The 12553-nt window shown below is 38.7% G+C and overlaps 1 protein-coding gene across 2 annotated transcripts; it reads left to right on the top strand.

Moving 5' to 3' along the window:
* The first annotated feature begins 2271 nt into the window (after positions 1-2271).
* Positions 2272-11694, top strand: cep55l (centrosomal protein 55 like). 2 transcript variants are annotated; one of them, XM_010791603.1, is made up of 12 exons: positions 2272-2350; positions 2878-3101; positions 3226-3333; positions 4176-4331; positions 6780-6833; positions 7430-7568; positions 7905-8032; positions 8356-8549; positions 9016-9139; positions 9225-9296; positions 9444-9569; positions 9803-11694. In XM_010791603.1, the coding sequence occupies exons 2-12, from the start codon at positions 2916-2918 to the stop codon at positions 10013-10015; spliced, it is 1500 nt and encodes a 499-aa protein (XP_010789905.1). In that variant the 5' UTR covers positions 2272-2350; positions 2878-2915; the 3' UTR covers positions 10016-11694. The 2 variants fall into 2 exon arrangements, with proteins under 2 accessions (XP_010789905.1, XP_010789899.1); XM_010791597.1 differs by having other exon boundaries at positions 7902-8032.
* The last annotated feature ends 859 nt before the right edge of the window (positions 11695-12553 follow it).

Genomic DNA, 12553 nt, shown 5'->3' with positions numbered 1-12553 from the left:
GCAACAATACTTGGCTATTACGGTACTTACAATTCACAGTTGTTAGCCCCTATGTACACCAAGGCCACTGAGGAACACCGTATTGACTGACAGACGTTTTTCATCTGAAGCATTTTACGAAAGGTCTGACTTGCTGCCAGTATTACAGATTGAAATGAACGTGTTCCTCTGTTAACAGTTTTGAGGCTAGAAGAACATATACATTTTTTTCAAAAAGTAAAATAAATTGCCACTTCAGCCAGTGAAAAAGTATAAATAATATGTCCCTAATATTCTTCACGTATATATTTATTTGTTGGTTTTACCTCAAATCAACTTCATGGAATTGAAACACTGCCAAATGTTACTGTCTAATGAAAGTAAGGATGATAGTTTATAATTCCAACCCTTTACTTGCATACAAGAAAAACATAAAGGTTGTTTATTTTTTGTTTTAACAGATTGCAAAGATCATCAGAGTTCACAGAAGTGACATTTTCTTTCAGCCTAAATGAACAGAAGTATTGTATTCGGGACTTGCATTTGGCAGGAAATGCATTACTTGTGCCACTTGCGGACTTATTTAGATGCTTAAAAGCCCCTGTGGCTGAACATAGTGTACTGTAAGTGGGAAAAACAAGGCGACATCTACACATTTTGAACACAGAACAGAAAGTGCACTAAAGTAGAAAAGCTCAATATCACCTGTAGTGAAATGTTGAAAAAAACACATTTTCTAGGCAGAAATATAGATACAGACAAATAGCAATCAGGGTTGACTGCTTTGCAAAGAAAAACCATAAAGTAAGAAGATGAATTATGTTATTACTTTTTCTTACATTCATACATTTTGTATCAGTACATTTGATAGAGATTTGTGTAAATGTATTGGCTGAATGCAATAGGTTTAAGGAATTGACTGTTACTGTAAGATATCCTATTGGTTATTTTTTACTGATTTCTTTGGCTAATGCTCAGATCTAAGAATTACATGCCACAAGAAAACAAATGTTATAAAGCATAAAAAATGCCTGGTGGCAAGTCTGATTATTTAATGTTGTTATTGTATAATTACTTTGAACCATTGCCTCTGTTTGCTCTGATGAAGGCATACACACTGAGCTTTAATTGATCATTACGCTGTTGTGAAATATTGAAGGTGAAGGGTCAAGGTACTACTTCTCTTTACACAATTTGTTTATGCCATTATTTAACACTGCTATTGTAAACATGTCATTTGGCAAAGTTATTAAAGGAAGAAATATGAAACCTGCAAAATACCACCTGAAATGTTTATAAATAGGCTACTTAACATGTAGGCTTTGTGGAACTTGGAGAATGCGTTAATGAGAACATTAAGGTCAAGTGTATTAATGAAACTCCCATAACTTATTCATGTTTAAATAAAAAGGATTAACACACCACAATTGATCATAATTAGGTGGCTTTGTCTTACCATTGTTCTTCCCCACAGCTTCAATGCTCTTTCCTGTCTCTCTTCACCTCTGTGTTTTTGTGCTTGACACACCTGGAGGAATGTAGGCCACACACACACACACGCACGCACGCACACACACACACGCACGCACACACACACACACACACACACACACACACACACACACAGCAAGTATGAACATCACATTCCTACTCGAAACTGTTTGTGCTTACTGTACACTTCGACATCGTGTGCCACTATTAAAACAGAGCTAGAGTTCAGAAATATATGATAATTCAGTGAATTTGAAGTTACAATGCTGGGAACACATAGCGCCATCAACAATCTCTTAAGATGCTCCTTGATAATGAATGGAAGTATAATGCTACAGTATTTTAGCCAATGGGTATTATCAAACACTATGCAGGAAATGCACTTCATTTGAAGCGGTTTTCTGGCAAAAAAAAATTCTATAAAAATATGCTTCATTATGATGTGTGTCACTGAAAGGTTTCTCAGTGCCGAGAAGATACAGCAGAAAGAACACGAAGAACAAGTTTGGGTGGGCTCTCCTCCGTGGGTTCGCTTCATTAAGTGCAACGGGCAGTCCGGTTTAACAGATACGTCAGTCGTTGAAGACAAGAAGAAAATAAAAGGCTGACTCCTCACGTAATTTGATTGAAAAAGATAATGTAAGTAAAGAGAAAAATATTGAATGATAGCAGTCTTCATAACTGTGTTTTTCACACTGTTCCGCCCACCAGTCGTATTTCGGGACACTCAGGTTTACGTAAACAAACGCACCCCACTGCGCATCACGGATATGACGTCAGCGCGCTGCAATTCAAACTTCAGGAAACGAAAACGTTTGGTTAGAAAACGGTCTTGTTGTTACTGACTAGTTTCACTGGATATCTTCACTTCGCTTCATATGTAAGTGTATTTTCTCATGTATTACTCACCGCCAGTAATGTTGGCTTTAATGTGTTTGTTATAAAATACACAGCGTGAAATTAAAACGATGTATCGATAGTTTATTAAAAGCGTTCAACTAAAGACAGGTGCGAGGATGTGTGTTACGTTCAGGAACTGTCAGTTTCATTGTCGAGTAATCTGTGTTATTGATGTTTAATTTAAATATACATTAATGTCCACAAAAGGGGATACATGTTGGTGAAATGTGCTTGTAAATGAATGTAAAAACCAACGTCTATTTACTTGAAAGACTCCAACTTTGATTTAGTGACAAATATGTAAATTGTTCTCCCAATGTACACTACTGATCTGCATACTTTAATATTATTCATGACGTTTATTATACAATCTGTCAGTTAAGTTGGGATATTTCACAAGGGTGTTTCCATTCAGTTGTATTATTTTTTATCCAAATCATTTCAGGCAATATAATACACATCCGGTGCATTTTACTTCAGTCTGTAACATTTATTTTTTCCTTCTAGAAGTCCAGGTAACTTCCTTACCACCTAACAAAGAAGCCATGTCTAAAGGAGCCAAAGAGACCATCGTCACCAGGTTGGGCTTCAAATCCAGCAGCTCCGCTTCCAAGGCTGAGGCAGAGCTGGAGAAAGTCAGGAAGGAGAACGCTCACCTCAGGAAAAAGATTGATGAACTTGCCAAACGACACATCAAACCCCCTGACTCAGACAAAAGCAAGCTGCTGGAGGTAAATACATGTTTATTTGTAAGGTGTATTGAGGGATTTAACTTCAGGAATATCTTCATGTCTGTTTATCTGTTTCCCTTGTTTTGTATTTTAATGTTTACATATTTCCTTCATGTCATTCCAGAGGATCCTGTCCCTTGAGACGCTGCGAGAGAGAAACAATCAGCAGTTGCTTGTTAAAGAGCAGGATCTAGACACAATGAGACGGCAGCTGTCAGCTAAAGGAGGAGAAGTATGTACACATGACTCATCTTCTGCACAAATGTAGGGTTACACAAATCCAATGTATCAGTACAGTATATCTATACATCTGAAAGCATGGACTCACAGAAAGACTGATTTGGAGTAATTCTGCCAATGTTGAAGAGATATACCTAGAGCTGTGTCTTTGAGACTGCTCCCCAAGTGGTAAAGATGTGCTGCACATTCGGCATTGTATTGCTGGCATATGTAATGCTGGCAGCTGAAAACTGTCAGGAAAAAAAATATCATGCTCTCACTGAGCTGCCAAAAAACACAGTTGGGGGGGAAATAGCTTCAATCCCATATCTGACAGCAACTCAACTAAGCGACGTTTAGACAGCCAGCAAAATATGCATACTAACATATGCTGTTCACTTGATATTTATAAACCAGCTTTCTCCTACTGTTATGCCTCTGTGTTCATGACGCAGCTGGATACATTGATGCTGTTTAGTTGAGGTTGTTGTTGCTAATCATTGTGAAATCTCTTTCTGTTGTTGAAGAAATCATTTATTAATTTAGGCTACCTGCGAGGCGATTCTGGCTAAAACTTGGAAATTGCATGCTGGGAAATGGATTATGAGCTGCTGGTTTATACCACATATTTTTGAATGTTTCATTCAATTAAATCACATTAACTTCTTTCTCAACAAAAGTGCTAAAACCTGCTCAGTGGCCAATACCAGCAGAGTGCCAGCCATGTAATGCCATTTGTGTGACGCAGATAATTGATTTGATAAATGGAAATATCTACCTGCATAAACAAAGAAATAACAGGTTGATGTGTAGACTAGCCGAGGTGTTGTTTATTCAAATTGTTGTGTATTTCAGGTCGTGGCATCCCTGCAGGCCCAGCTGGAGCAGCAGAGGAAGGAGGCCGATCAGAGAGACACAATGTTCCACAGTTTGTCACAGGAGACGGGGAACCTGAAAAACCAGCTGACCACAGTTTCTGCCCGCTGCCAGTCCCTGGAAACACAGGCGACGGTAGGTTGACCACCTAATTGACCCTATACCTGTCTAGATGTTCTCATTAGTTCGGAAGGTTGTCAGTGCCATTCAAGTTTGCCTCCTTTTCCACATAAGCAATTATCTTATTGGGGTAGTGTACCTTCCTAATCATAGTTGTATTTAAAATGTAGCTGTCTGGCTACTTTTTACTGGTACAGGTCATGAATAGAGTTAATGGGGTTATTAGGGTTGCTAATTAAAAAGTCCTTATTCAGTAACTTAAGTTAGTGAAAATTACTCTATGGATTTATTAAAAAACAGTAAAAAAGAATTGAAAAACGTACATTTGTTCTGTGCCTCCGATTCCAAAATAATCTTAACACCCCCCCCCTTTCTTATCTACAGCGTAAATGCCGCAGAGAAATTGTTTTCACATTACTTTTTGTCACATTTTAGTGATTAATTAACATTAGCTCGAGCAAGTGTCAGAACAGAAATCGGTTTTCAAAGGAACAAATAAATATATACGTTGATCATAATCGTTGTGGTATTTGTTTGCCTCTGTTCAGAATTCTGAATACACATGACATTTATTTTGATCAGTAGCTAGTGCACCTTAGATTTGTGTAATTGTATTTTATTGTTATATAATTCTTCAGTGACTCTACTGCATCAGGGCAGGGGTGGTTTATTTTGAAATGCAAATGCAGTTATATCCCCGTCCACTAGGTGGCACTGTGTGACCTTTCATTGTTTTCCTCAGCCGCTGTCTTTACCTCCTCTCCGGAGAATATCCGTAATGAAAGATAAAGCTCTGATAATAGAAGACCAAAAAGGAAATATTGTTAATATAAATACACATGTCAGTCATGGTTGTCCTTGTCAGCCATCCATACCTGTACAATAACACATTGTAGTGAAAGAGAGGGATTATTTAATATACCAGTGGTTGCCACTCCCACACAATTATAGGATTTCCTTCCATTTAAAAAGCAGCTGTGATTCCTCTTCAGCCCTTTGATGCTTTGAGCACAGCGGGCCTTCACTACACTCTCACAGAGCCATCCTCTGTGTTCTACTTTGCTTCTTTACAGCAAAAGGAAGCTTAATCGCAATAATTCAGGAAGTCGGGTGGCTGAGTATCACAGTCGAAACAACTTGGACTTTATTTAAACAAAATTAAGCAAAATATCATGATTTTTTTTTTTACCCATTTTTTCAAAGAGTGGTGCTTCTGCATAATGTCCCTATTTTAATTAAACCTCAAAATGCATTAAGAGCTCTTATTATTACCCTTTGCTCCACATCCTACGAAATCAATTAAACCCTTCATGGTAAAAGCCAACTGCTAAGCCCATTCATCATTCATATTTATTAACAATCAAAACCAACTAATATAGTTCCTGTTGTTACAGTATTGTTTAAAACGTGTCTATAGCCAAAAGAGTGGCAGGATGTGAAGAAAGAAATAAAAAATATGCAGTTCTTTTCCCTACTTGCTTTTGTTTTTCCACCCAAAGGTCACAACAGTGCTGGAAAATACCGTCTTTGAATCTAAATGTTCTCACATGGTCCGTACTTTTAGTCTCAAGGTTGAAAAGTATTAAAAGGCAGCGTGTTATGTATATAAATGGATGGGAATGCTTGTTACTTGTCAGTCCCTATAGATATGGGTGTCTTTCAGGTCCCAGTGCGAGTGGGTGTCCTTATCTTCATGTCTTCTTAATAATGCTCCAGGAACTTTCTGACCCCTCGGCTTAGCTTCTTCAGCATTACTCGACATAATCTGACCGGCAGACCCTGACCCAACCCTTCCTCCTTCCTCCCTTCTCAGGTTTTACATAAGCTAATTGTATGCTTAGCCTATGAGACGAGGGATATGAGTTTGAAATCCATCTGGAAAAAGTTGACGAGCTCACGATGCTTGTCTGGAAGTATGAGGGCTCATAGAGATGATGCCTCCTGTTGTAAAGGGCTTGCTCCAGCTTAAATGTTGACTGGGATCAGACATAAAGACTTAGGGAAAGGTCACAGAATTATGAAATGACTGACTGCTTTCTAGGGATGGATGTCGAGGAACTGGCTTAACGTTGGTGCCTTGGGATATGAGGCCAGGGATTGCATAGATGGATCACTTGCTTAAATGCTTTGTTGAAAATAAAGACAATGAATAATTCAAACCAGCTAGGAGGGATTTTAAGCTTGTGGTAAACCTACCGTTTTTACTGTCTGTCTGATTTTGTTTGCACACAATACACATAAGTACATAGTACGTTGTGGTATATCGGCGCAGAGGCCATCAGTGCTGTCTGTAATTTTACTTAAACTTAGATCCCTCTGAGAGCCACCTCCACAACAGCAACACGACCAGAATAACAAACGAAAAAGTGCCAGACAGCGGTGCATTGTATTCATTTCTTTTGTTGAAGCCACTACTGTGTTTTTCAGGCATAGGGTTTTATTTGATTGTTTTTCTCTCTACAGAATGGACAGGTGCCTCCTGCAGACTTGGCTTTGGTTCAAGATCAACTGAGAGACGTAAGTCCATTCGATGATTAACTAAGTTTGTTTGTGTGTGTGACTTTTTTCCTCTATTTTAGTACGCACATTCTTAATATGTTGAAAATTGCCTTTGTACCAAAGCTTTATATCTGAAATATTGTATAATTCTGCAATATATTTGAAACATGTCTTTTCATTGCACCCTGTTCATGGACAGTGAAATAATGCTTTAAAATTCATCATCAAATGTCTAGGAACCATCGTAATGTCTTTCAATACATGAAGACGCTATTGGATAGATCTTTTTCATATTCTGTTCTTGTACATATCATATTCTACTTACATGTATATAGACTTTTTCCACTACTTTTTATTTTGTATTTTATTATATATGTCGGAGGAGCTTTCATTGCCATTTCTACACTGTAGCTTTGTGCATATGACAATAAAACCTTTTTGAATCTTGAAATAAACATTTAGAATATTTTAGGCCACGTAGCAGTGTTGATTAGAATCAACTCTCACTGTCATTTACACATTTATTACAGTGGTGGCTTTGAATTGGATCGGTCAAATCTTTAAATATACAGAACATAGTAAGAAAGTGTCTTGTTTGTGCATTTCCCCCCCAGGCTCTTGAGAAGAACCAGCAGTGGCTGGCGTACGACGCGCAGAGAGAAGGCTACGTCCAGTCGGTCCTCGCCCGCACGCTGGAGTTGGAGCAGCAGCTGGCCAAGCAGCAGCCAATCAGACAAGAGACCTCATCAGATGGTGAGGAAGAAAGGGGGGATTTGAAAACAAACACAAGCGCTTTGATGCATACGGTGCGGGAAATGAAAATGGGGATATGCAGTTTCAGATATTATTTTATAGGCCAACATTAAAGACTTCGGGCGGGGAAACCAGATGAAAAAAGATTAGATTGGTAATTACTGGAATTAGAAATATTAGCAACAACAGCAGCACTGATGGCTGTTTTGATGAGCCAATTCAATCCTCAAACCTTCTGTAAACCTTTCACATAGACGATGCTTAATACCAAACATCTTCTCAGATTAGTGGGTTGTTTACTCACACTTCTTATCTCTACTCCTGCCAATTTAGCAGTTCCAGAGAAGGACGCTGAGCTGAAGCGGCACTATGAGCAGCAGCTTTTGGGGGTGCAGAACAACCTGGAGAGGCAAAAAGATCAGGCTGCCAGAGGCCAGGAGGAGCTCAGTGTGCAGAGGGAACAGGTAAATGTCATATACACTGTATTGCTTATTTTGTTATATTCCTATTAACAGGATTCCATTTTCTGTCTAATTCTCATATACCACTTTTTCTGGCTTCTGCTGCTCACATTACGAAGACACCTCGCAGTGTCCTTTGTACACATGTATTCACATTCCCTCTGTTAAAAAGTTTGGATTAGTACATCATCCGCATGCAACTTCACTAACCCAATTCCATTTCTACAGTCCTTGGATTCAGGCATCTTTAGAATTTAAGAACTCAACAGAAGTATAAACAGTTTTGAAATGTGTTTTTTTGGGGGGGGGAAAATGTATATTTGCAGATGTTGAAAGCTCAGGCGGAGCTGCGGTCTCAGAAGGAGCAGGTCAGCCGGCTGCAGGAGGAGATGGCGGCGCTGCAGAGGAGGTACGAGGACAAGAGCAGCGAGCTATCGTCGTTTCTGAGGAGGTACGAAGAGAAGAGCAAAGAGTCGCAGGACGTAAAGATGCAGCTGCAGGCGGAGCGGCACAGCAGCAGGTCAGAAGTCTTCTTTTCTTGTAGAAACCTAATCAGCCACAGTTTATCTCCAAACGTGACATCTGGTGCAGAGAAACTTCATCGGCTCATGATAAGAAAAGGCCAAAGATCCAGGGTATTTAAATACCTCTTCTTCAATTTGTATCTTTTCTTAAATTCTCAGTTGGTCCACAACTCAAGCCAAAAACAGATTGAAGTGTTTTTCCTGACTTGTATGATAGGTTGACAAATACAGAGTGGAGAAGCTGAATAACACTTTCTTAATGTGCCGACAATAACGGCAGCATATGGGTTTCAAACTAGAACTGTTTTTCAAGGATTTTATTTTTTATTTGTACATAGCTACAGTGTAGATATGTCAATGAAAATCTTAGGTCACAGGCTCCTCCAACAGTGCAACACACATTTGAAGTGCTATTTAAATTATTCTTAATATTCATGTGGGATACATAAACACTGCACACAGACATGTAGTGAGCGAGGAGAGAAAGGTGTTGTCTGAGCGCTCAGACAGGATGAGGATGGAACTGGAGAGCATGGACACGAGACTGGAGGAGGAGAGGAAGAGATCTGCTGAACTTCTGCTGCAGGTAACCCTCAAAATCCAATGTTAATTTGAATGGAAAGGGATTTCAATGTTGTGTTTTTACTCAAGTGTTTATTTGGCTTCCACAGGTGAATATGCTGCAGAAATCTCTACTGAGCCAAAATGAAGAACAGAGGAGAATCGCAGCGTTGGAGCAACAGGTAGATGCTTTTAAGAAAAATAGCTCAAATCTCTATCAAACCAGCAATTCCCATTTGCACAAATGGAGTGTTCATTAGTAATGAAAGTAGTAACTGTTGTGTGAGTGACTATCATCTGTTAAAGTAGTGAAATCTACCCCTCCTTAGATCCAGCTCTCTGCCAAGGACTCTGAGAATGAGAAGGTTGATCGTCAGAGCATGCAGCACCAGTTACACAAGGTGCTGAAGGAGCTCCGCAGGGCCCGCGATCAGATCACTAAACTGGAGACTGTTGTAAGTGTTACTACTAGACATCATGACCCCTTGTATATTGTTTTGGCTTTTATAGGTTCATGTTAAAAATCTAAAAAATCCCTAAAAGATAAAGAACAGATGTTGGCTGTACATATGCTTTTGTTCATAAACATTACAAAGCTTTTAAAGGTCAGATCTGCACTTCTGAAAGTTGAATTATACACGTTTTAGCTGACGTTCCAAATGCTGAATTATTATGTTTTGTGTTTCAGAAACCGCCAAGCTCCCGTTTCTCTGAGCCCAGCTCCTACAATAATTTTGAGTTTGATCACCTGACCATCCACGACTCTGCCGGACCTACGTCTCCGTCCAAAGTCCCCAACCTCCTGGATGAGAGTTTCCTGGAGTGCCCCAAGTGCCGGGCCTCCTATCCCACCAGCCGCCACAGGGAGCTCCTGGCGCACATAGACTACTGCCTTGCCTGAATTAATACATAGCCTAGGTGATTGGTTCCTTCCCAAGAGAGGGGCAGCAAGACAGCAAAGCTACCCTCACAACACAAGCAATTATTTTATTTCTTTAGGCTTCTTTAATGTTGTCAGACAGAAAAGGAAACAAAAATCACCATTTGGTTAACCTGGTAGTGTTGATATGCAGTCTGAGTCAGTGGGGGGCATTGCCTCCTTTTTATAATGGGTCACAAAACATACACCACTGAAGCTCTAAACACATTACTCCTAGCAAAAACGAAAAATATATGTAGGTTGTTTACATGGTTGCCAATCCATTGTTTGTGTGAACTTCTAAAAGCAGATTAAATAGCTAAATTCTCTCATGCAAGATGATTAGATTGAAATAATGCCGCTGTTGTGAGAACGATGCAGCATGGATTGGTCAATTGGATGGCTTGAATAAGCATGTTGACTCCAAGTGATATTCAAATGGTGATTTTATATAAGTGGGTTAAGGTCCAAACAGCTAGTACAACGGGGTTATTATGAATATACAAGTACATTTTCAACAGTTTTTAAACATTAATGGGAATTAAGGGACATTCTTATAATGCAGATTACATAACCACCGTAAAACTATTTATAAGTGATCATGATAATTTAAAGAAATGTATTCCAGTGTTTTTTGCCGTTTGAAGACCGTCAGGCCAAAGATCGATTTGATATTCCTTCCATATGTTTACTTCTGGGGTCTTCCTGCTTCGTTTCGTGAGTACAGTATTTTCCTTCACGGCAAGATCTTATAGAATTGTATTTTTGTGTGCGTTTGATGTAATTATTTATTCTTGGGTTATTTTTAAAGTGAGCTACTGTCTTTTAAGTGAATAAATGCTTATGATAATGTATTTCTGTACAATTTTCCGCGATTGCGTTCTTTAATCATGAATTTACCTTTATTGTATTTGATGAACGTTTACAAACCTGACTATAGCAGTATCTTTCAAACCAGCTGTAAACATACCGCTGATACACTCCTAGTTTCAGTAATCAATACATTTGGTGTTTTTGTGTTTTTTCTCAGTATATTAAAGGTATTTGTGCATTGTTTGGAAGAAAGAGAAATTACCCAGAAGCAGCCATTATCATTGTTCATTGCCAGTATTGAGATGACATAAAAAGGATACATTAAAGTATAGCAGTGTTTCTCTTCGCTGATAAACATGACTGAGACATTCCTCCAACATGTAGTGGGATTTGCCTCAGCTGAGCGGAGCATAAATATACTGTACAGGAGTTTAAATGGTCACATGGTGCCAGGTTGTCCTCCTATTCCTCCTCGTTAAAGTGAAGCTCATTTCAACTTCCACCTTCACTTTTCAAGCCCGCAGCTCTGTAGGCTGGAATGAGATTGCATGAGATAATTCCTTGTACTCAACTATTTAAGGCAGGGGATTAGTAAATGTCCTCCTGGTTGAGGGAAGGGGTTAAGTTGATTTTATTCCTGCCATCTTGGCAATGTGACTCAATGGACTTAAAACAGACAGACGCTTCTATGCTGTCTTCTTTTAGATCACTGTTTTGTTTTTGCATGGCATGACTTTTGCATTTGTTATTTTTAAAAGTCCTCTATTTTATTTGTATCATGTGCTCCAAAGTTGTTTTGCTGTGCACTGTACTGTATTAAAGTGTGCAATAAAGATTTAAATCTCCACTCAACACAACATTCCTTTGTGTACTTTTGGTTGAGTTTTTTTGGCACTAATGTTGTTGTAAATAGTGAACTATTGCTCAATTTCTAAATTGTCTAAAACAAGAAGTACATTTTCAAACTGATGGGAAATCAGTGTGACAATGTACCCAAACGTTTATTATAAGTTAGTAAACCTTTCCTTGCTTTGTATGTTTTTGGTGCAAGTTAAAAGTAGATACTTTTCAAGTCAAGGCTGCGACAGGTTGATGAGTTGGTGAGTCTCGTCTTTTGTTGTCCACTCAACTGAAACGTGCTGTACTGAAAGGATTAGGTATAAGTGTGTTCCAATTACCATCAAGCTAAAGAAACCCATTATGATGTTTAGTTTATAGTTATTGGTCATCGTATTCTGCAAACTAACACGTTTTTAATGGAGAAAACATGTTTGAATATCTTGAATGCCTTGTTGTTAGCAAAGACATACGACGATGGTAAAAGATCAGCTGTGAAAGAAGCAGGACTTTGAGCAAAACTGCTCACGAGCAGGTTCACCATGTTCATCATTGAGTTTGAATGCTAACATTAGCTGCTTAAGGCATAAACACAACGTCATATATTGGAGAAGAAAATCTGATTTTAACAAAATCATGGCAAATGTAATGTTTGATTATTCATCCTGAGGCAAGCATGCCTGTACAGACTTTCTATTCAATGGTCATCGAGGCATTGCCTTTTGTTGTTCAAATATTCAGAGAACTATGAATGTCTGTCCAGCAGATGTTGACATATCTTTTTGGATATGTAAAAACTTAGAGGCAGAAGTCAGACAGTTTTAGGCAACTCAACAAACCTATATCACAGAGATAGACATAATGTGATAT

The sequence above is a fragment of the Notothenia coriiceps genome, unplaced genomic scaffold (genome assembly GCF_000735185.1).
Source record: "Notothenia coriiceps isolate Sejong01 unplaced genomic scaffold, NC01 NC01_scaffold00001630, whole genome shotgun sequence".
Lineage (NCBI taxonomy): Eukaryota > Metazoa > Chordata > Actinopteri > Perciformes > Nototheniidae > Notothenia > Notothenia coriiceps.
The sequence above is the reverse complement of the archived record's forward strand: the minus strand, read 5'-3'. Positions and strand labels throughout refer to the sequence as shown.

Excerpts from the sequence above, each read along its gene's own strand:
- cep55l (XM_010791597.1), top strand. The coding sequence starts at position 2,916 with ATGTCTAAAGGAGCCAAAGAGACCATCGTCACCAGGTTGGGCTTCAAA. Across the intron at positions 3,334-4,175 it reads TGTCAGCTAAAGGAGGAGAA|GTCGTGGCATCCCTGCAGGC; the intron begins GTATGTACACAT and ends TGTGTATTTCAG. Across the intron at positions 7,569-7,901 it reads ACAAGAGACCTCATCAGATG|CAGTTCCAGAGAAGGACGCT; the intron begins GTGAGGAAGAAA and ends CTGCCAATTTAG.